This window comes from Trachurus trachurus (assembly GCF_905171665.1).
Source record: "Trachurus trachurus genome assembly, chromosome: 15".
Taxonomy (NCBI): Eukaryota; Metazoa; Chordata; class Actinopteri; order Carangiformes; family Carangidae; genus Trachurus; species Trachurus trachurus.
In genome coordinates, this window is record NC_139906.1 from 5,661,162 (window position 1) to 5,686,522 (window position 25,361).

The window sequence follows — 25,361 nt, forward strand, 5'->3', positions numbered from 1 at the left end:
CCCCCGCTGCAGAGCGCCCGCTCTGCTGCACAGCGCCGTGAAAACAGCCGTGATAACGGGCTTTCAGATCCGAGTCTCCAAACCAGAAACGTTTGTAACAGCACCGGTAAAAGTCGCCACATTTGTCGTCGGTCGCTTTTGTCAAAAGAGGGTTTGGAAAGTCGCCAGATTCAGCGAGAAAGTCGCAACATTGTAGCCGACAGCCGCACAGCGCTGCACGCTGTCCCCACAGCAGCATTCAAAGAGAACGATTACTCAAACAAAACCAAGATCACACAGTTTATAAAAAATATTATGTTTTGATTTTAGTTTAAAACAGTTTTACATATCAGAGGACTACCATATTCACACACAGGGTACCTCAGAGTGTCTATTATCTAAATCTGTTTGCTCCTCAATGGTCGTGAACGTTCGGCAGGCTGTGACGAGTTTACTCGTCAATGGTCGCGAAAGAGTTAAGATAAAATGTGTCGATAACTGAGTTTGAGAGGTAAATAGGTGGCAATAGCTGTTTTTTTTTTATTTCTATTTGACATCTAAACTAACAGGCTGTTGTAAGTGAGTAGTATTGACCTATTTTTTTCCAGCATTTATATTTCAAAATACCAAGATGTTCATTCAAGGCAGCGGAGGAAGACCAGCAACCACATCCACAGGGGCTGAGGTTACAAAGGTGTGCTTCAGTGTAGTGTGTTTACAGGTTATTACAGTACACTGCCCCCAAGTGGCCAAAAGTTGTGTTTGCCTTCAGAGACCTGACCCATAACATTCAGATGTGCAGTGAAATTCCCTGTGTAGTAAACAAAAGAAACCACACACACAAGACCTCACGGTTTTCATGGCATCACTGAAAGACTCGTCAGTACAAAGCAGATATTAGCTGTGGCTAAACTTTACAGAGATCTAATGGACAAATACATATTTTCCTAAACGCCTTCACCACATAAACAACCAGCTGAGAGAGGATCGTCCTTAAAGGGATAGTTCACCCAAAATTGGAATTTCACTCATTATCTACTCACCCTCATGTCGACTAAGGGCTGGAAGAAGTTTCAGAGTTGTCCGTGGCTTCTCTGAGTTACAGGGGGTCTCGGCGTAGCAGTGCATGTCCATATAATGGTGTGAATGGATACCAACTGTCTTCGTAACAAAAAGACACCAAAAAACATCCAAATACCTCCATGCTACTCGTATACGGACGTTATATACGAGCAGCATGGAGGTATTTGGATGTTTTTTGGTGTGTCTTTTTGTTACGAAGACAGTTGGTATCCATTCACACCATTATATGGACATGCACTGCTACGCCGAGACCCCCTGTAACTCAGAGAAGCCACGGGCAACTCTGAAACTTCTTCCAGCCCTTAGTCGACATGAGGGTGAGTAGATAATAAGTGAAATTTAAATTTTGGGTGAACTATCCCTTTAATGTGGAGCTCTGACACACACCTGATGTATAACACACACGTATCTGTATCTTTGTCCGCACAACAGGACGACATCTACATGTTTGGCGGGAAGCTGGAGTCGGGATCGGCCAACGTGACGGACGAGATGTGGGTGTTCAACATCCCCAGGCGCACCTGGTCGCCGCGGAAACCCGCCCCACCTCCTCCCTACGCCCTGGAGGGACACACGGCTCACGTGGTGGAGCTGGCCGACGGCGAGCCGGTGATGCTGATCTTCTTCGGCTACTCTCCCATCTACAGCTACGTCAACAAAGTCCAGGAGTACAACATCAGTGAGTGCACCTGCTGACTCCGCTCTCATTGATTCTTTGTGGCCATTTGTGTTTTAATTGTTTTTTATTGATGGAAGTCAAACATCTGCACTCTCCAAGTTGTTGTTGACATTTTCCAGAAGCTGTTGTCACACAGGGGGATACAGTATGTTTTGTTTGGATGCTGCTGCACTGAAGAAACCGTTACTTTTTCGATTAAATATAGCAGCGACACTTGGCAGCTAAGAAGCAAAAAGCACAGTTTTATTGCACAAAGCTGTGAACTTTACATGATCTACTTTTTGTATTTATCATTTGTCTTGTCATGTTTGTTGTTGGTACTTGGCAGCAAAGTCGTAAACCTCTGGGGCGTTTGGGGGCTTCCCAGCTGCACATGACTTCACGCTACATTACCGCACATACATATCTGAATAGTGAACACAACAGGAATCAACACACACAGTCAACAGAGATCATTACTCCTGTATCGGATTGTGTTGTATTTGCATTTGGAAACAGCCGCGGGAGTTGTTTGAATGAAGCACACGACACAGCTCGGTGACACTTTCCATTCTTATCAGCATTTAATTATCAGCGAATTTATTCATATATATAATCACATACAATTTTTATCATGCCTTAATGTGTTGAGCAGCGTCCACGGCCTTAAGGTGGGAGACAGAAGCATCTAATTAACCAACTCTAAAAACTGACAGCCAGGCGTTTTCTCCCAGCTCCCGAGGTCTCGGCTTCTCGGTTTCTTCTTTCTTCTTCTTCTTAAAGTTACGACACAGGTGAATCTCAGGATTACGCCTCAAACAATTCTCTCCACATTAAAGGAAGTAAAGTCTTCATGTCTGCGAGTCATACTGTGTGCAGCTTCAAAGTTTTAAAGGCAGCTGAGGAGACTTTTCAGTACCTAAGTCAACTTTTCTGATTTGGCGCTGCAGTTTTTCTGGTGGAGCAAGAAGAAGTCCTGCTGTGAGGCAAATCTTTAATTGGCAACCAAATTCTGTGTGTGTGTATGTGTGTCCAATACTATCTTTTACTGTAATATTCACTTTTATGCATTACAAGTATTATTGTTTCTAACTTTGCAGTTTTTCAGACTTAGACTACTTTTATCCATTGAAAATTGTCTTTAGCTCTGTAATAGGTTACAAAACATTCACAAATCATACAAACAGTAGACAAACACATTACATTACATAAAGTAAATCAGTGCATCATGTCATCATAAAAAATATATATAAAAGTGCTCTAAAATGAGCAGAAAGTGCTATAAGCAGAGCAAGGTGTATAGTGGGTTCTAGCTTCAGTCTTGAAGGCATAGTTAAACATTTTGGCAAATTCGCCTATTGCCATAATCCCTATAATCATAGCAGTAGGTTCATTACCTTTAACAGTCTGTGCATGTTGTTTTGAGATCGGCGGGGCAGAGACGTGAGCTGCTCAGTGAACACAATGGAGGAGAATGGTACAGGTCCCCTGTCCCTCATCAAACTCAAGTTGTGACCTGCACTTTCACCATGCTATGAGATAATAACGTATAACTATGTAACATTATGACACACAAAGTAAATACTGCAGCCGTGTCTGGAATGTAGTTCCGGCTACCTATTTGCCTCTAAAACAACTCGTAATGTTATTATTTCATAGCCTGGTGAGTGTGCGGGTCACAACTTGTCAACCAGAGCGTTTTCGAGTTGTTGGATTATTTATTTGATGAGTTTGATGAGGGACAGGGGACCTGTACCGTTCACCTCCGTTGTGTTCACTGAGCAGCTCACGTCTCTGCCCCGCGGATCTCAGAACAACATGCACCGATAATTAAAGGTAATGAACCTACTGCTATGACTATAGGGATTATGGTGATAGGAGAATTTGTCAAAATGTTGAACTATCCCTTTAAGAAAAGTTAAAACATTTCAGGTGTGTGTCTGTGTGTGTGCTGGGTGGTAGATCTTGCAGGACCTATTTAACAATCATTAAATTATTTATATAGTTGTATGACACCTTGACCCCAGAGAGCAATGAACAGCTTTCACCTGACGTACTGTATGGGTCAGACAATTAACATTTTCTTATAATTTATACTCAGAATTGTGCAACATGTAGTTATATTGGAGACTCGCTTGTGGTTTTGTGAGAGTAGTTGAGTGTTTGGTCTTTTCCTGCTGCAGCCTCAGGTTGCTCCCGGTGCACAAAGCCAGGTTGAGACCCGAGCCCTGACCTTACCTCCATCCAAGACCTTTAGGATGAACTGGAACGCCACATCACCACGCTCACAGTGATGTTGCCAGAGCTGCTGTGCTGCGTCTGCATAGTTTTTCTTTTATGGGGGGGGCATTTAGTTTGCTTTTGCATTTATTTTTTATTTGTTTTTCCATCTTTAGCCAGCAGATGGCGGTGTCATCCAGCTTTGTACAAAAAAATACAGAGCTGTAATTTGAGGCAGAAAAGACACACACATCCATGCTGGTGTGTGCACCATCCATTAGAGACAGGACGCACTGAAAGGCAAACCTGTGTGCATTCTCTCACATACACAGACACACACACACACATACACACATACACACTCAGAACGCGGTCATTAAGAAGAGGTGGCACCCGGGCCGGAGTGTCTGGTAGAAGACAATGATTAATGAATCCGCTGCATTCCCTCACTGTCTTGCCTCCCTGCCTTTCTGTTTTTCCTCCTTTTCTCTCTCTTTCTCATCCCTCCTTCTTTTTGCTCTTCTTTAAAACCTCAAACACACACACACACACACCCCTGCCTTGCTCACATCCACTTCTTTATCTCCCTCTGTCTTTTTCCTTTCATTCGGCTGCCCTCCCTCTCTGACCCCCTCTGTCATCACTCCTCCTCAGTCCCCGTCATCTCCCAGCTCCTCTCCACTCACCTTTTTCCCCTTCCCTCTCACCCCTCATCTGTCTATCACTTTCATCTCCCCCCCGCCTCCATCTCTTCCTCCCTCCCTCCCTCGTCCTCTGGCAGCGTCTGCACCGAGCATCATTAAGCTTCAGAGGGAGCGACTGAGAGAAAGTGTAACCAGGAAATGAACAGAGGGGAGTGGAAGCGGTGTGTAAAATATGAGATAAAAGTTTTTAATGACCACTTGGAGAGGCAGGTTTGCAGCAATTAGCTGCCAGAGATGAGATAAGAGTTGACCTTATACTTTCTTGTTGCCTCCTCATTGCAGCCCCACTTCCTATCACTGTTTCTCTTGTTCTTTCCTGTCCTTCTTTTTTTCTCCCGGCCCATGTTCTGCCGTCTGCTGCCGACTTTCCCTCCTTTATCTCTGTAACTTCTCTACTGAAGCTTTATTGGGTCTGTTTTGATCAGATAACCTGTTGCCAAACCAGCAGAGACTATGATCACTATCAGATCTCTGAGGCTGATTTTGATATTTGCTCTTCAGAAATACACTGGTAACAAAGCAGATGATATTTGTTCCCTGCGCTGATGATTGGTAATAATGTCAGTGCTCTCTGGCAGTTATTGGTGTTCCTGCGATTTATTTCACCATCACTGAGATCAGGTTTAGGTTCAGCAGTCTTTGACTCTTTCCCTGGGTTCTTAACCAACCCTTCAAACTAAACTTTGACCAAAAAGTTAAGTTGTATTTTATTTTTTATGCCAATAGATCCATTGTGGTAATTCATAGCAGCCCCGTGTTTTAGTGAATGAACCTATCCCTTTCTCTTCTGGCCTCCTTATCTCAAGACAAATCACCACCACAGGGCACACTCACTGAATATCTTCTGTTTGAGATGTTAATCAATTAAAGAGGAACTAAGATTTTTACCTAAATTAAACAGCTTCAGAGTAATTGTGATGGTTAAATAAATGACTTGTAACTAGTTCCAGGGAGAATGGAGGCTCTCTGCCTTCCACCTAGACAGATAAAACTACACAAATATACACATCGTAACATTGTATATGATAAATAACGTTATCTACCGCTCCATGAATTGTTTTCTCGCCGGCTTTAAATGCACATGGCCGAGAGGAGGGTTAGCAACACAGAAGAAAAGCCACTGGATTTGCATAGTTTCACTTTAAAACACTTTTTTCCCCACATGTAGAGATACATAATACAGTCTTCATCTGATATGTGGCACATAAAATATTTAGATACACTCAAAGTTTTGTTTTCTCTCTTAAACGTATCAGTTCGCAGCATGTCAGTGTCATTTTTTTTTTTTTAGATTTGGGCATGATTCAAGCTGAGACATGTTATCAGAAATGTATCTCTGTTGTTTAGAGAGGAGTGTGTGGAGATCTCCATCTCTGGGTGCTTTCTAGTTCTTTCTGTATCTTGGCTTCTCAGTTTTTCCTCTCTCTTCTCTCAGCACCACTCGTGGTCTCGGGGGTTTACAGTTCCAGATGATGGCACGTTTTCTCAGGCTTTTGAAGTTCCCCCCTCCTGCTAAGGCTTTGTTTGTTGTGTTGTGTTGTGTTGTGTCTCTTCTTTATCAGGGGGTGGGAGGTTGGGGGGGTTTTGCTCAGATGATGTAATCCCTGCCTGTTTTTAATAAGATTTTCTATGCACCTAAATTAATCTGTGTGCGTTGTACTGGTCTAATAAAAGAGCGCTTTTAAATTCAATAAACTCTAATTTCCTCTGGTCTAGCACACACTGTTTGGCTCGCTGTCTCTGTCTTCCCTCGCTTCATCTCACCTCCAGAATTAAATCTGCTTCTCCTTTTGGCATCACAGTGAAAAGCCAAACTTGACCAAAGCATCAAAAACTTTTTAAGTGATCAACTCTCATTGTTTTTCAGCGTGAGCAATGCCGCATTAATCAGAAACGTCTCTCTCCTCTCGTTTTTGTCTCAGAGTCCGACTCGTGGCAGGTTGTGTCTGCCGGAGGCGCGGTGGTCCAGGGAGGCTACGGCCACAGCAGCGTGTACGACGTGGCCAGCGGATGTGTGTTCCTGCACGGAGGGTACAAGGCGCTCAACAACAACAAGTACGGTCTGGTGGACCACATGTACCGCTACCACGTCCACACCAGGACATGGTGAGAGCACAGAACAACACGACACACCTGCTGTAATACAGATTGGTGTCCTGCAGGAACACTGCAAACTGCCAAAATGAACATCCACAGCGACCGGAGTGAGGATCTGAATCAGTTGCCAGCTTCATTTTGTAAAAACCCCATTAATCCATTCTGTAAAGCATTTGTCTTGTCCGAGGCCGCGGGGAACTGGAGCCAATCCCATCATGCTCCGGGTCATAGACAGGGTGCACTCTGTCACACCAGTCTGTCACACATGGCTCACACACATTTAGTCAGATGAACACATTTACATCTTTTAATTCACTGTTCTGACACAGCTGTGACTGAAATATTAAGCTGCTTCCTCAGTTTTTTTTTTTTTTTTCAATATTTAATAGAAATCCAAATTTATTTAAATTTTAAAGAGACGTGCTGAACATTTTGTTAATCACTGGGTCTGTTTATAAAAGAGGAATCAGTGTTAATGTGAGTTTTTACATTTATTCTCTGCTGCTGTGTCTGAACACAGAGACTTCAATGTGTTCTGTCAAAGGTCATATCTTGTTTTTGTTTTGTTCTGTTTTGTTTCATGTCTTGTTAAATGTGTCAGTGACATCTTTAGAGGCGGCTTTCCTGTTTATTCACCTCAGATAAGAGACAAAGGTGATTTTACTTCTACAAATAGAATAACACTTAAACAAAACACGTGACATTCTGAGTGTTAATTTTTCATACACGTAAGAGAAGAAATCAGTGTGTTGGAGCCGGAAAGAGGAGAGGAGGGTGAGAATAGAAGGATCTGACAGGAGGTTTGACCTCAGATGACTCCAGACAGATGGATGAGTGAAAGAGGATGCTCTGCTCGTCTCTGCTCTATCAGGTTTTTCCTATTCACTTAGCGTACATGCACATGTGTGCGCACACACACAAATGCAAAACATCCACAGCGCACACACACACACACATGCAGCCTCCTGTCTCCCTCCGTGGCTCTCACTTTCCAGCTGGAATTTGTTGTCGGAGTCAGGTGTCACTTGGCTTTTGAGATTCCCAGACGGAAACATTTTTTGGGTATCACAGCTCCTAACCACCGTGACCATCGTCTCTGCTCCCGTCAGCAAAAAGCCACTGACAAGCCCACCATGGTACGATGGAGACCTGAACATGGCATCTGTATGTTAGTGGTTTCCAACTGGTCCAGACTCAGATTCCACATTTCTCTTCAATAAGTCAATAAGTTGCCGTCCGTCCACACAATAAACAACTCCAATTCAGTCCTACATGTTGTTTATGTGTCACTGCCAATAACTCCTAATAAGTTAATTGTCAAATTAAAGTCAAAGTTATTTTATCCTGATTCATTTTTGGAACAATGAGACTTACATCGATATCTTTTGTGTTTAATACAATTCTTCTATCATACACTGAACTTTACAGGTTTAGATCCAGAGCAGTTCTATGGATTACATTAAATTGCATTCAAGTCAATAAAAACACTCAAACTAGGTTTTTTTTTTCTGATCTAGACCCCTTTTCTCAGCTAGCTTCATCATTCCTAATGAACTAATGTGTCACTAATGTTGTGACTTTTTGGAAAGACAGAAACAAATCCCAGTAACTGACACAGAGAGTTTCCTCCGGTCACATCTCCCTCAGTCAGTTTGTTCCTTTAACAACTGTCACAGAGTCTCTGCAGTTAATGAAGAGGCCACAGATAGCTGCCACATTTGGTCTCTGCTATGTGACCTTTGACCTCGGGGAGGGCACACACAGCAGACAGAGACCTCCTACAATGTCTGTGTTGAGTGTGTGTGTGTGTGTGCCTGTGCCTGCCGCTCCCATGAAAGAACAGTTGGTATGAAGGGCAGTCACCACGGGCCAGGTCACACACTCAGACAGACTCCATCAATAACATGGCACCATGGAAATAATGACACACACACACGCAGAGCTGACAAATTAAACCTTCCCTAATATCTCTAACGCCACTGACTTACACCCTTTTCTCTGTGCCTTTGTCACCTCACTGTATGTGTGTGTGTGTGTGTGTGTGTGTGTTTGCAGGTTAATCCTCAGAGAGAGCGGCTTGGCGCGGTACCTCCACTCTGCGGTGCTGCTGAGCGGTACCATTCTGGTCTTTGGAGGAAACACTCACAATGACACGTCGCTAAGCAACGGAGCCAAGTGCTTCTCCGCCGACTTCCTGGCCTATGACATAGGTAAGAACGAAAGTCTCAAATAATCACACACATGCACACACACACCACACACTCTTGAGGATGGGTTTTGCTGGAAACTGTCCTTCACTTATATTTCCCATTCAGGATGGTTTTCATTCAGGTTGATTCAAAGAAGTCTTGGCTCATTATTTTACTTCTGATTCATTACTCATTCTGGTGTCAGCTATAACAGCACATTGCACATTTTCTTCTGAATTTGGAACAGCTAGTTTGTTTCTGTCTGCAGTCTCTAGGTTATAGGAGAGCTGTGCGTCTTCTCTGTTGCACATGGAGCTGATGAACTGCTTCCTTACACCTCCACAGTTGGTGACAGCTTAGTCAAAAGCTGATATGAATACAGTATTCAAAGTTTTTTTTCTAACAAAAAGCCAATGTTACAGTTGCTATTTTCTTACAGATGAACCATTTTTCTGTTCCTAGTAGTTATTTAATGTCTTTCCTTTCACACAGAGACACACATACAGTACATAAGTACATGTGTTGTATTTTTTCCTTTCTATTTTCCCATTTACTACCCGGTGTGATTCAGCATTGTGCAGCAGTAGCTGTGTTTGGTGTATTCTGTAGAAAGGGAAAAAGAAGAACAGAAACTTACAATAGCACAGTTGAAAGATAGAAGAGGAAATCTTAAAGGCAGAAGAGGGTGTTAGCAAGTGGAGCCTGTGGTATAGGTAGAGAGAATGGATGATTAAAGATCCCATTACAGGCTACCCAGTTGCACCATAGACCAGATGGCATGAGGCTGTTTCCACCCCACGACAGGGACAGAACAAAAAGAAGGATGATGGGAGCGCTGGGAGAGGAAAAGAGGGATTACAACAACTCTTCACAGGAGAGAAACAACAGGGAGCAGAAAGATTAGCAGACAGAAAGACAGATGGATGTATAGGCATGTAGACAGACGCTGTGTGGTGCAGAGTGGGGAGAAAAAAAAAAGATGGCTGACTTCTTTAAGGGGGGACAAAGAGAGAGGAGGCGGAGACGTGCTGGTGACTCAGCAGGTGAAGCTGCAGCCATGTCCTCATAACGCTGTGGTGAGGTTGGACAGTTACGTGTATTATCAGGGTTTTCCCTGCCTATCTAAGGCAAATGCGGGCGGCCTAAGGTGATTTTCCGTATGACACACTTGTTTTTTGTGCACGTCTGCATGAAATCTATATGGAAAAAAGCTCTGCACAGCTCCATAGACCTGCTTTTCCCTCCGGTGTTGTGTCAGATCCTGGTTCCCCCTCTACTCTGTTTTCCACGGAGCTATGCCCCAGTTGAAGGCCGAAGGAAGCCCGTATGTAGAAAGACGTTGCGTCCAAGATGTAGACTGTGCATTATAGAAGAGAAACACACATTGCGGTACCGCTGACCCCTCTATTAAATATGAAAGCTATGAAAGGAGGCTCCCACCTTCACACTTCTTACTTGTATCACCAGAACAGACATGTTCTTTCATATTTAATAGGGGGGGACAATACCTAACAGTAATATTCTCAGCTGTCAGAAGGTGTAAAGGCTAATATATAATCATAGCAAGCTGAAAATCACAGAACATGTCTGTTCTGATGATACAAGTCAGCAGTGTCAAGTGTATGTTGAACACATTTTGAAGTGGTCTCCTACAGATTGGATTTTTGATCTGTTTTTTTGTTAGAAATAACCCTCAGGTTCTTGTGGTGTTTTTTCATCATTGTTGTTAAAATCTTAGTTACAGCTGCAGCATCCCTCAACCACAAATAATGCAGCACACTGAAATGGGCTGAGGTGACACAGCAGGTTGTCCTCCAAATGTCAATGCATTGCACTTGAAAGGCACTTCTCTTGAGGTGCTCTTCAAGTGATGCCACATTCACCCATTCACACACACAGTCAAACATCACACCGATACCTTGATGAAACTAAGATGAGGGGCAGTCTGGGGGATCGAACCACTCACCCTTAACCTCCTGGGCCACAGCACATGGGGTGGTCCTGATCAAAGTTGCATCCGTGCAGTCATGGAGATTGTTGAATAGATGAGTCAGTGTTCAGAAGAAGGCAGAGAAAAAGAGATGCAGCTTAAAGCTGTAGGAAAGCAGAACCTTGAGTTATATGTTTTTGCATTTAAAGTATTTTTTTTTATTATATGTTCTTTATTCCTGGCATTATCTCCTCTTCCCTCTTTTTTTTCTTTCATCTTTTGTGTCACACTCTGCTGTAAATTACACAATAAAGGGGAAAATACCAGGGAGGATACTGGTGAGATAAAGCAGTGGATGCGAGGAAGCAGTGCGGAAGGAGAGAGGGGGATCTGCTCAGAGCGGGAGAGAAATAAAGAGTAAATGAAGGAGGGATTTAGGGAGAGAAAAGGAAGCACTGAGGACAGAGAAAAAGAATTACCTAAAGACAATAAAGGTATGCCAGGATAATGCAGATAATAAGCTTGTGAATAAAAGGCAAATTCAAAGGTAATAAACAATAAAGCATTTGTTTACACAGCATCCCAGGCCTAATGAAGTTGGAAACAACATAGTGTTGAATGGTGCTCTTTTTTTTCTCTCTTTTTTTTTTTTGGCCCATCAGCACTGGCAATAAATGTGTGTATTTACATGTCCCTCAACTCCGTGCTAGCACACCCCTGTCTTTATAAATATCATAATTTATTCATTACTGCTCGTATCTGCAGATCTGCAACTTTATCGTCCACCAGCTTTCTCACTTACTGTAGTAGAGATGCAGCAAAGGAGGAGGGGGGAGATGGAAAAAAAACAAAGGGAAACTGAAACTGGATGAAGGGAGAGAAACAAAGGTGCTGCAGTGAGACATTAGAGGATAAAATTATTTTGACCTTGAAAAGACAGAGATCAGTACTCCTACATAATTGGATAATCATTTGTTTACATTTGATATTTGATATATCTTATCGTGGTAATGGTAAATATAAAAATGAACCTTTCAAGAAGAGGAGGCAAGTTTTAGATACAACTGCCTTCCTATTTCTTGACGGGTAAAACAACAAAGCCACAATAAAATCTATACAAAGGACTCTAGAAAAAGACTCTTGTGGCAACAGTTTTGCCACATCTGTGTCTACAACCCATCATAAAATGTCCAGTAGTAAGTTTTTGTACAGATTAAACAACTTAAAGTATGAGGTAAATTCATGCAAAACTGTTGATGCGTGTTCCCTTTGTGGGCAGTTTTTCGGCAAGCAGTCTCTGCATTTGCCTCGAAAACTCTCGCAACGTTCTGTTATTATCTCATAGCGTGGTGAATGTGCAGGCCACAACTTGTCCACCAGAGCGTTTTGGAGTTGTTGGATTGTGTATTTGATGAGTTTGATGAGGGAAACCAAGAAATCACATGAGCCTCCGTAGCGTAGCTCTGAGCAGCTCACGGCTCTGCTCCGCCGTTCTAAAAATAGCTTGCACCGACAAATAAAGGTAACGAACCTACTCCTAAAACTATAGGGATTATGGCTATCCCTTTAAAGGATGTTGTCTATGCAGTTATGGCTCTTAATAGCTGTCATAGACTAGAGAAGCTGAACTGTAAAATGAGATGTCTACAGTAGCCTATAGTGGATGTTTGCGTTGTCTTGCTTTGTATTTCCATTGGTCCATTGGAAACTTTGATTGTGAAGGAGCCTTTGAAATGGGACACAGCCACAGTTGTGAGATGTCTTGACTTGCGCAGTAACAACAATAAGACACAGTATTCCTCATAGGATCACATGTTGCACGTCTCTGCCCCCGGTGCTGCTGATGTGTGGTGACCTGTTGGTTGTCAGTGTTGTGGAGGACACCGTGTTGACAGGGTTCAGCGTCGTGTCAGCAGCTTTATAAGCAGAGCGGTCCGCAGCGTGTCAGGGGTTCAGCTCAGAAATGACTCGGTGCTGCTACTCAACAGTCTCCTGTAACCCAGAAAGGGATTATGTGGAATTAAACTCATCGGCTGGGCCCGTGTGGTGACTGTGTAACACACCGAGGGTTATGACGATCTTAAGAAAGGGTTTAAACCTGAGTCAAGTCGAGAAATGTCTCTCAGCTTTTTCCTTTTTTCAGTTTTCCTCTCTTTGGTTTCTTGCTGTAGAGTTTCCCACATGGCCTCAGTGGAAAAAAGGGGCAATTTAAGAAATTCACTATCTGATTCAGTGCTAATGATAGTTTTTTTCATTCAGTATAAATACTTGCCTTAGAATAGAAAATTGTTTAAGGTCAATGTCATTCAGTTTAATAGTTTAATTCACTTTCAGATATCCGTACTAATGTTTGGGTTGGAAACAAGTATGAACAGAGACGCACAGTGAAACTAGATGATGAAATGAATAATACATTTGAGAAAAAAAAAATTAACAAGTGATAATAAAATATGAAATATAGTGCTATTGAACAGTCTCTTTTGCCCACCTAGCATTTTCCATTACCATGTAACTTAAAACTGTACGTATGTGTGTAATAATGGACTAATTAAAGGGGACACTAAGAAATTGTTCTCTTGCAGTTGCAGCCATAAAGCTTTTTTATAATATCTGGTTTGTTGGACGGAAGAAAGAACAGCTTTGTTTGTTGGACTTGCTTGTATAAGCAGCCGTTAATATCTGAACAGCATAATCTCTAAAAGAAACTCTCAAGTAAATGTTGATTCTGAAACTGACACATCTCCTCAATCACCTGAGTAAACATTCAGCTGTAGCAGAATCTGTTGAATGTCAGATCTACCTCTAGTCGACTTCCATGGAAATATTTAAGTAGTCAGCAATAATATCTCTAATCAACACTTATAAATTATTTAGTTTCTGTAGTGTAGTGTAGTGTGTGTATATTGTAATAGAATAGTTTTATCAGGAAGTGTTGGAAGTGGAAATTATGGAGGAAATCAATGGAAATCAACTTTAATGAAGTGTAAAGTTTACATTAGTTCAAATTCCGGCTTGTTTATTGAATGAGATTTTTCTTTTTCATGCTCTCTCCTCTCCTCTCCTCTCCTCTCCTCTCCTCTCCTCTCCTCTCCTCTCCTCTCCTCTCCTCTTTCCTCTCCTCTTTCCTCTCCTCCTCTCCCCTCTCTCATCTCTCCAGGACATAATTAATTAGTTCCACCTGTGGAAGTCACTTCTCGCCATTCCTCCTCCTTTTTTTTTGTCTTCATTTGCTCCTCCGCTCCTCGCTGCCTCCTCGCTGCCTCCTAGCAGAAGGGTTTCGAGTGCTAATTTGTTTTTGTTTTGCCGCGCTAACCTTGGAGGGGCGACGCGGTGTTATTAGCTTCTCCTGCTCTTCTGCTGCCACACATTAGATTCAGGTCGACACGGAAGGCACTTTTCATTTGGATTTAATTCTCCCTCTCCCCCCTTCAGCCCCCCCACCCTCACATTTCTAATTAGATTTGGGGGGAAAATGAACTCTGATTAAAATCGTGGTCCTTTCCAACTTGACACACCACAGGCACACACCCACACACACACACACACACACTGACTGCTGCACACAGACACACACCTGACACACACTCACACATGGTCACATGGCACGACCCACTGAAAAGCCCAGGGCATGCTGGGAGCTTGTTTGGAAGATGCTGGAGCTGTGATATATTGGAGGAGCCGACAGTGGCTGCCGTTCAAACCTCCTCCTCCTCCTCCTCCTCCTCCCTTCTTCATCAAGACCTCCATTAGTGCAGATCAGATCAAACTGTCAATCAGCCCGTCCTTCCTGCCCGCTTCGATCTAGACTCATGATTTCTCTCTCTGTCCCACCATGCATTATTAACACAGATTTTCTCATATCCTGAGAGGAAATTAAAAATCTGTGTTGACGTGTGTGTGTCCCTGCGCATGTGTGAGTGTGTGTTGTGTGGCTTATAAGTATCTGTTGAGGCTGCAGTTGTGTGTGTGCGTGTGTGGGTTGGCAGCTTCAGTCTCAGGGTGTGTGGTTAAAGTGTGTGTGTTTGTGTGGTGGTGTGGGATCAGAAGTCACTCAAGTGGTTTTATATGTATTCTTATTTAGAGGCAGCAGGTTTTAGCTGTGGATGCAGAAACCTCTCTGTCACAGCAGCTGTTGCATGTGTCTTGAGGCCTTTTTTATTTTTAGCAAAAAAAAGCATGATATGTTGTAGAAATACAGTATATTTTCAAAATAATAATAATAATAAAAAAGCTTTAAAATAGAGGATAAACAGTTTAGGTGCCAAACTTTCAGCTCAAACGACTGGGGCTGTTTTGAAGTGCAGGAACTGAGTTGTGTGACTTTCCCAGCAGCACCTGGGCTTATTTTAGAGCTCAGAGTGTCAAGTGCCAGAAAACATTTTAACTGTTAGCAGCAGCACCACATATGGATTTTAGCTGATAGCGGCGCACACCTGGAGCGGCTGCTGACTGAGGAGTACCTGAGCAGAGGTGTCAATGCGATGCAGGGCCTTACACGTACAGCTGACAGAACATCTGCGTCTGTGCAAAGAGCTGCAAATAGATTCTGCAGAGAGATTTAAACATTCAGATCCTCAGACTGAACTTGTCAACACGACGTCTGATGCTAGTTTATACAACTTTGTAAGATGTTGGACGCTGCACAACCTGAGATTAAACTTGGACAGTGAGTCAGTGATAATGTTTTCTAGAAACAATGATATTCATGCACAGCAGCTGCACAGTGTGGTGGAGTATGATAAGATGTGAAATGAGCTCCTCTCCCCTGCAGCAGAGAGTAAAAGTCACTCTCAGGTGTTTTGTAGCTTTTGATAAGTCGTTTTTATTCTTAGGTTTGTGTACAGGAGTAAAACATTATGTATTTCTCTTTGTATTTTTGTTTAGTTTTAACACTGCACACAGACTTGACTCTTTTACCCATGGACATGGCACTTTTTGAATGGACTTTGCTCCTTTTTTCACTCTGACCTGGCACTTTAATACTTTTTTCAGAAGTTGGTTATGCCTCTCATGTGCTGTCCTTGCATTTATTTATTTATTAACGTTATTAGCTAATTAGCTTTCTTGAGAAAATTATCTTTTTTTTAAAAAAAATGACTGTCTTCTGCCTCTCCTTTTTTAAAGGGATAGTTCAACATTTTGGCAAATTGGCCCATTGCCATAATCCCTATAGTTTTGGGAACTCAAACTCATCGAATACACAATCCAACATCTCCAAAACGCTCTTGTGAACAGGTTGTGACCTGCACATTCACCACGCATTGAGATAATAATGGATTATTATTATAATCCATTATTATTAGTAGGTTCGTTACAATTAAAGGTAACGAACCTACTCCTAAAACTATAGGGATTATGGCAAAGTTGAACTGTCCCTTTAACTGTTCCTTTGTTTCGGACACCTAGTCTCCCTACAAGGAAAAATAAAGGTTTCAATCAACCAACCAATCAATCAATCAGTCTGGTTGTTAGTGATGGTCAGGACAGACCACCGTTAACAGTTTATCTACCTGTCCAACTGCTGCAGCATCACTAGGCTTCAGTCTAGTATTAGTCTCTGTGATATGTTAATACGCCTGACCTTTGACCCCGTGCTGGTGACAAACTCGTTGTCCTTGGTGATGATTAGGACGACCCCTGTCTCACTCCTCTGTCCTCTGTCGCATCCCTCGCTCTTAAACAAGCGCTGCCAATTAGCACACGGCTTAACGAGGTCGTTAGCAACCTGGCGTCCGCAAGTCTCCGACTCAACCGGGCCGATCTCAGGGAAGGCTCATCTGGCTAAATGGGACATTTACACTAACACAGCACACACACACACACACACATTTTGATATTAATGTAATGGGAGCACGTAGGAGTCATTAAAACATTAAAGAGTTGTAAAATCTAAACAGTAAAATACACAGAGCTGAGGGCTCCAGTGACAGAGAGAGAGAGAGAGAAATAGACTTCATGATGGTATTTTATGAAGTTATCTCCTGGATTATCTTCTCTATCTTTGCCTTATCACCGTCATTTTATGTGAAAAGGTAAAGATAATGAGCTCCTATTCCTTGTGATGACATTATGGGAGCGGGTTGAACTGCGCCTCACCCTCCAGCTCATTTTTCTCTCCTCACTTGCAATAACTTAGACGCTCTTTACTCCCAGAATGAAATAGAAGAAAAGGAAACTCATGGAAATTAGTCTGATAAAAGATGAAAATATTATCAAACCTGTTTTTCATAGTTGATGGTTGGCGTATGCTGCTGCTGCTGCTGAAGTCTCCACAAAGACTTCAGCCTGATCCAACAGCTTTGCATTTGAACTGCAACTCCAAATGTGACTAATCTACTAATGTTCATTGATTATTTAGATTACTGTTATAGTCACAGTTTGTTTTGTCTTTTTTTTTTACTATTTTATTTTCAGTTTTATTATGCTGTTACATCCATTGTCACCTTTACTGTGCACCATATTCATCCAGCTACTATTAAACTTCTCCCCCTTTGCAGAAGATCAGAACAAAAACAGCTTTATCACCTTTTAAATGAATTCTAAATTTCAGCACAGATTTTTTTTTCATCTGTAATTTTTATTAAATCATAATTGTTTCACAAAAGACTCTGGCAGACTGCAAATAACTTTCCCTGGAAACAAGCCTCCTCTAAAATGAAACCCTAGGATGTAATGTTTTGATTTGTGTTTATGTTTCTGTGCTCAGCTGCCCACGTGAAGGCACAAAGGATTTAAATATAATAAAATAATAAAACTACAGTCATGGACTCACCTCTGCTTTGCCTCTGTTATTTTCTCAGGTTAGAAAACCTTGAAGTTGTCTGTCCTTTACTGAATAAACTGATGTTTGATGAAAACATTGTGCAGTGGACAGAGAAGCTGAACAACAGTTGTCTTTATCATTCTTTCTTTTTTTAATTTCTCAAACACATACATCTTAAACTTGTCTATACAGAGACTTATATGTGTGTGTTTGTCTGTCCTCAGCGTGTGACGAGTGGACGGTCCTCCCCAGACCAGGGCTGCACCGGGACGTCAACCGCTTCGGACACTCTGCGGTGGTGAGCAACGGGTGAGTTCCTCCCTTCGTCGTCAGACAATTACTTTTCTGTCATCACCTCTGTCCTCTGGAGGACGTCGGAGGACAACACCTTCTCTGAATTGTTTTACTTCAGACTGAATGTGTTGCTTAACGACACTTCAGCAGTGTGTCGTTGGTGTTCACATCTTCCTAAATCACTCACTTGTATTTATGCAAATCAAACCCATACATCTACTCACACAGTGCATTATTCCTCGGTACATTTTTACATTTCCTTGATGTCTTGCTTGCTGCAGTGTCCTCTAAGTTTGGGAAGCAGCTGAGAGTCTCGGTCGACTTTCGTCTTCCGTCCTTCTGTTTCTCAGTTGTAGTCAGTTTGTGGATTGATGTCTTTATCTCACTGTTATATTTAGTTTTAGTTTACACTTCTGTCGTCACGTCTCCCTCTGCCGGCTTCTCTGAAACTCTCTGTTCACATACCAACTCAGCTCTTGTCTGTATGTGGATGTTTTTTTCTGCTTCACACTCCCAGTACTTTCTCCTAACATATCTTAGTATGGATGCAGTGTATAAATATATACATATACACGTATATATTATGCACCATGTCTTTCTCTTTATTATCTTGAGAGCTCTGTTTATACGACTCCAGTTTCTCAATCTGTGTCTCTAGATTTTGCTTCATTCACAGGAAATTTTGTCAAACCCAGCCTTGTGTTGTGGTTTTCTAAAATAACGTGGTCTTTGAATGGCTGCATTGTCTCCTGGCAAAACCATTCAGACTGGCATTTCCAAAAGAGAAAAACCTGCGTAGAAAAATAGAGGGAAAAAAAAAAAGTGGCATAAGGAAACAGCTGTTGTTGATGCACCTTGAATTCCTCAGCCGATGTTCTCTTGTGTATTTTTCTTTCTCTGCCTCGTAAAAACTGAAGATAACTTGACATCCTGTAGAGGTTTTCCACAGACTCTGAATCATAGTCTGATAAAATGTTTTTTTCTTACAACAGTCAGAGTACAGGGCTTTTTATAGGTCGGTAAAATACAGCGAAAACATGACTAACATGAAATATAAAGGTGCTCTTATTTATTGTTTTGGGGATTTGGATGGAGGTTACCAATACCAATGTTTTTTGTCATATTTTATGAGGCCCCGTTGTCTGACATCATTTTGATATAAGTGAGTTTAAAATGTATAAATGCAATTCATTTTACAAAGCACAAAACAAATATATACCTTTTCTCCACATTCTGAAATTGCAATTCTACAAGTTGTTCAAAGCTGTTTTGTAAGAGCCAAATGCTTCATGTCAAGATATAGTGCTTCAAAGCCCCATAAGATATTCAGTTTGTTAAATTAATTGTGCTTAACTCTTAACAAACTAGTTAACTGGCTCATATTTATAAACATCTTTGGTTCATTTTGCTTCCTGGGTGTAGCATGTCTCACTGCAGGATCTCTGGACTGCTTCTACACATACGATGGACAAAAGGCCTATTTGTTGGGAAAGGTGATGAGAGAGAGAAAAAAAAAAAAAAAACGACAACAAATACTCAGAGTTGAAAAGCCTGGAAGAGTTCGATCACGATGCAGAGCCACTCAGTCCTGACCCTTTAACACCATTTACCCACCAAAAAGTCAGCTTTGAACACAGAAATGTCAGCTTTGAACTTCAGAGGAGCAGCTTTGAACAACGTTTTGCCCTGTTTTTTTTTTTTTTTTTCCTCCAAAACCAAAGTTCAGGTTTATTTTTGAAAGGTTTTCCGGTTTTCTTATCATCCCCTTCACTGTCTTCATCTCTGCAGACATTTCTTTGTCTCCTCTAGAAAACAAACTCCTGCTGCAGAATGTCACTTCCCCTCCACGGTCGTATACGTACGCTCACGTTTCTGTCTAATCCTCCTCTCTGTATCTCCCTCAGCACCATGTTCATCTTTGGAGGATTTTCGGGCCTCCTTCTGAACGACGTCCTGGCCTACACCCCTCCATCCTGCCGGGCCTTTCCCAACTCGGTTCTGTGTGCCGCGGCTGGGCCCGGTCTTCGCTGTCACTGGGGCAAAAACAGATGTGTCCCCTGGGAGCCCAGACCACCTGAACAGATGCTGCCTCCTCCTTTCTGCCCCGTGCGACCCGGTGCGTCACACTGGTTCTCCTGTCTGCCCAGCTGATTCTTTGTCATTCATCCATGTCTGCAACTTTTTCTCTCTCACTCTCTCTCTCTTTCATTTTCATGTCAACGCTTTGTGTAAATGCACATCACAATCACAGTGGACTGCTTGCTCCCAAAAGACCCATTTTTTTTCACGAGAATTTTAATTATTCTCAAGTATTTGGCTTCTGAGGTTAGTTTGCATAACATAATTATGGGAACAGAAGGTCAATGCTGCAACAATTACCTCATTTTAAAGTAATTAGGATTGGTCTAAACCCTCCCCCATCACCACCTCCTCCTCTCCCTCCCCCTCCCCCTCCTCCTCCTCCTCATCTGTTTCTGCCAGATGTAGATGCCGTGGCTTTTTCCAGGTATTCAGCTGCAGGCGGCTCACTGCAGCGCCTTTAAATTGAAAGCAATTATGAGAGTGGTTGTTCTGTCGCTTTTAAATAGAACAATACCACATGCAGATTGGCTCCAATAAAGGAAAAACACCAAGGGTTTTGCATGTGTAACCCTAAGTACAGATCGTATATACTAAAGAACATTGAAGACAATAAAAAAAAAGAATAAAATGAAGGAAATGTACATCTATAAATACGCAGGATAAGCATCATGTATCATGCTATAGGGCTGGATATATTATATATATTACATTTATATATAGAATATACTTACATTACATTCCAATCATGCTTTTCTAAAATAAGCACAGCCATCTCTCTGATAACACCAGATCACATGTATTTCTATTAAAACGTCACATATCAAACTTTTCATGAACTATTGCAGACATCCACTGGTTTACATTCGTGACCATTTAATCTTGAACCCTGTTAGTGTGTATTTGCAGACGCTATCACAGTGATCATCGAGGTTATTTTCAGTTCAAGGGTTAGGGTTGGAGCTGCTTGATCTACAGCGTTTTGTGTCTCAAGCTTTAGGAGCTGACGCTTGTATCAGATTGACATGTTCCACATCAGTGCTCAGCCTCCACTCTGAATCTACATGTGTTTGTTTCTTCTACAAATAACCAGACTGAAATATGTCCATGTGTAAATACCTGTTAATCACATCCAAGACATAGAAATCACATGTTAGTTTACACTTGCTACAATAACAAAGTATAGCTGCTTGCACATGGACACCACATGAGTCTGTGCTTCAGCTTCCTGACCTAAACCAAAGATCTTCCAGTTTTCTTTATGATGTTCAGAATATTTTCAGGCTCATTTACAGATTAGTCAGAACAGCAGCACACATGTTTTCATTTAACACAGTCGGAAAGAAGAGCAGGTATAGGAATAAAACTGTTAATTCTGTGCAAGTGCAACACAAAAACAGAAAATACAGCAAAAATAAAACCTTCACTGTGTGTTTTTATGGTTGTGTTTGTTGCACTTGTCTCCTGCAGACAGTACAGACGAGCAGTGTTTCCGCTTCTCGGACTGTGCGAGCTGCACCGCCAACACGTGGGGCTGTCAGTGGTGTGAGGACAGGAAGTGCATCTCTGAAGCCAGCAACTGCACCGTGGTGAGTACTTTAACACGAGGCGTCGGTACGTGTTTGACAGTGTTGCTACAGTAACTAACACCTCACAACCACAGGTCGGATTCTGATGGTGATACTGTATTAGACCAAATTAGGTCTTTCAAATCACACACATTCATTCTTCTCAGGGAGGCATGATTGTGCTGTGGAAATTACACTGTAATCAGCCAAGTATGTTATAAAAGGTGACATTTTGGTGCATTAGTTGCAGTAGATGAGAGGTAGCAGAGGCCAGAAAGGGATGCATTGTGGGTACTAGGGCTGGGTATTGTGGCCAATTTCCTGAATCGATTCGATTTCGATTCCTAAGGTTCTAAATCGATTAATCACGATTCGATTCGATTCGATTCGATTTCATTAGAATCGATTCAATCTCCTCTTGAAAAATGAAAATGGCTCAACTCTGTGTTACAAAATACACTGTTCTTTATTTTTTTCTTTTCACCATAAACAACAGCTTTTAAGTGCAAACTTGTAAATGTGACAGTTTAAACTTGAACTGTAAATAAAACTGTTCCAATTCTCAAAAGGGCAATTTTGAAATTAGAAAGGAATTGCAAGTGAAAGTGAACTTGAACTGCAACATTCCATCACTGCAAATTGCATTATTTAATTAATTTATAATTAAGGCATTGTTTCTTTAAGTGTAAAAATAATATTAATGGTAAAAAAAAAAAAAAAAAAAACCTCAAACTGTCTCAAGTCAAGTCTGCAGCAGCTAAAGCTCCCTCCCTCCCTCTTGAGGGAGGAAATGTGTAGAAACGGAGCCCATGGTAAATAAAGTGACGGTGAATGTGTGGAGCGGTTCCTGTGACGAGTCCGGCCCGGTCACGTCGCCTCCCTCCGGAGTTCGGGCGTCATGTGTTATGATCCGACGGTCATAAAGTGGAAGAGAAAAGTCTCGAGCTGCTCGTGTCCTTTATTCTGCGGTAACACGTATCATACAGTATGTAGGCTCACCTACGGCGTGAGGAACATGCGGTTCCTGTAGATGTCTGTGTGTGTGTCAGCGCACCGCTGCCACACGCACACACAGCGTCGGAGCGCTCAAGTGAAACAATAACCTGTCCTGAGCTGATGTGAACTCCGCTCGTAGTTTGGTTTGGTTTTTATTCATATCAAACACAGCGATAGCTACATTGCACAGCTACAAAGAGGAAGAAAGAAACTCCGCTGGTAGTTACTGTGAGTCAGAGCGTCAGACGTAACCGCACCGCTGCTTCATCACGCACGAGACTACCGGGGGAAAAATCGATCTCACGCGCTGTGAATCGATATTACAAAATTTAAATGAAATCGATCCAGAATCGATTAAATCGATTTTTTTACCCAGCCCTAGTGGGTACAGGTTGAAATTTTGAGCTGAGTGTTGCAACACAAAGGTTTGGAAAAGCTAAAAGGAGTTAAAAAAAAAAAAACTATCTTACACTTGTTTTTTTTCTGTGATGATCATATTATAATCTTTCAAGCACATTTAAAAGATAAAATTTAAGAGATGACATATTAGATAATTCAATAACATCATCTGAGTTTTTATGTTTTTGTTCATTTTGTTTTCTCTCTGTCTCTTTCTCTGTTTTGACTTTCGTCCCTACTCTCTCTGTCTTTCTCTGTATGTGTGTCTGCATGTTGCTTTTGTGTGTTTTTCTCTGTGTGTGTGTGTGCTTACCTGAATGGAATATGAATGTGTGTGTGTGTGTGTGTGTGTGTGTGTGTGTGTGTGTAGTTGACTCTGGAGCTGGCCCAGCAGCATGGCGGCGCTCTGTCTCTGTCTCCACCTCCATCCATGTTGTCTGAGCATCAGCTGAGCTTGTGGAAGCACGGAGCCCGGAGGAGGGGACATGTGTGTATTGACACTGTTGACACTTGACACCTCTTGTTAGGCTGCGGCTCAGGTTGAGTTTGAGGTCGAGAGGTCAGAGCAGACCCTGAGGTGATATGCAGATCAGGGTGAATCTGAGGCCTAATTCACATTTAATGCTCCTTCATGCCCTGGTGACAACCTTCACTTGACCTCCATTAAAGGGATAGTTGAACATTTTGGCAAATTGGCCCATTGCCATAATCCCTATAGTCATAGGAGTAGGTTTGCTACCTTTAATTGTTGGTGCAAGCTGTTTTTAGATCAGCGGGGCAGAGACTCGAGCTGCTCAGCTAACGCAACCCAGACGCACAGTACCTGTCCCTCATCAAACTCATCAAATACACAATCCAACAACTCCAAAACACTCTGGTGGACAAGTTGTGACCTGTACATTCACCACACTATGAGATAATAACAGAATGTTACCAGACAGACTTGATTTCGAGGCAAATGCTTAACCGAAACTATAGTCCAGACATGGGTGCCGGGTGAAGTAGTGCTTCATATATACGTTATTATCTCATAATGTGGTGAATGTGTAGGTCATAACTTCTTCACAAGAGCATTTTGCCGTTGGATTGTGTATTTGATGAGTTTTGAAAGTATCATTTCATGAGCAGCTCACGTCTCTGCCCCACTGATCTCAAAACAGTTTGCACCGATAATTGAAGGTAATGAACCTACTCCTAAAACATCATTAAATGATGTTGCAATCTTAATAGTAGAAAAAGCACAAATAATTGCACCAGGGAAATGGCTAAAATGTTAAATCCTGAAATAATATTTAATGATATAATAACGATAATGATTCGAAATGCTAAAAAAAAAAAAGAAGTTATGTGGACCACATCTCAGTTGGTTTGTTCGCTTCCTGCCTCTTTCAAACGCATGTGGTTACAGGAAGTGTCCTGATTGACTCATTACACATTATTCACTCTGTCAGGATGAAGCAGCATGAAGCTGTGTATGGATCCCTATGATGTTGTAAAGTTAGACGTTTGTATTTCTGAGGTGTAAGTAAGATGCACAGGGCGAATACAGCAATCACACGTTTCTATAAAAAGTCAGTCTCAATATAATGTGTCCCTCGTATTGATTTCTCTTTTCACTCTGCATGTTGTGTTTGGTTCGATCATCACACTTTATTCATCTTCAGCCTTTTGTTGCACATTGTATTGATCTCTGCAAGTTTATTGCATCAGCAGTAGAGGAGGACACTGATAATGGAGTTGAACTGGACTGATATTATCTCCTCTGTCTGTATGTATCTATGTGTGTGTGTCTGTATGTGTGTGTTTGTGTTTGAAGTCGGTGAGAGACCCGTCCAGGTGTAAGCGCAGGGAGGAGCAGGAGTGTTTCAGATTGGCCAACTGCAGGAGCTGCTCCATCAACGTCCACTGTCAGTGGGAGCCACAGCAGCAGGAGTGTCAAGCACTGCCGGGTGAGGACACACACACACACACACACACACACACACACACTGACACACACACTCTGAGGCCAAGCACACCACAAATACACACATAGACCATTATGAATACAAACAAAACAGTTACATGAAACCTAAAAGATTAAGTTTAGATTAAACAGCGGCCGTGTACTAATAATTTACTGTGTCATTGCAGAAGAAAACAGTTTTTTTTTTTTTTTTCTTTCCTCAATCTCCGGATGTTTCTGAAGGACACGGCTCAAATTAAATTCATGAAACTCATTTCATTCAGAGAGAAATCTTTGGGAAGAGAGAAACTTAGTTTATAAGCTGCTTCCTGAGGCTGCGGCATTATGCAGCAAAAATTAAAACACCTTGAGGATCTGCACACAGATACTTGCATCAACACTTTCACAAACGCACACACGCGCATAAATTGTACTTTCATAAAAAGCCACGTGGATC

At 42.0% G+C, this 25,361-nt stretch overlaps 1 protein-coding gene across 1 annotated transcript in view; it reads left to right on the forward strand.

The window, feature by feature from the left end:
• Positions 1 to 25,361, forward strand: part of atrnl1a (attractin-like 1a) — a gene marked incomplete at its 5' end in the record, with an annotated part of 302,603 nt that overhangs the window by 55,010 nt on the left and 222,232 nt on the right. Inside the window, 8 exons of the mRNA XM_083988807.1 lie at positions 1,495 to 1,741; positions 6,567 to 6,750; positions 8,797 to 8,951; positions 17,848 to 17,932; positions 19,822 to 20,033; positions 21,467 to 21,585; positions 23,330 to 23,446; positions 24,776 to 24,908. Of these exons, the coding sequence (XP_083844933.1) occupies positions 1,495 to 1,741; positions 6,567 to 6,750; positions 8,797 to 8,951; positions 17,848 to 17,932; positions 19,822 to 20,033; positions 21,467 to 21,585; positions 23,330 to 23,446; positions 24,776 to 24,908 (1,252 nt within the window). The remainder of the gene's footprint in view (positions 1 to 1,494; positions 1,742 to 6,566; positions 6,751 to 8,796; positions 8,952 to 17,847; positions 17,933 to 19,821; positions 20,034 to 21,466; positions 21,586 to 23,329; positions 23,447 to 24,775; positions 24,909 to 25,361) is intronic.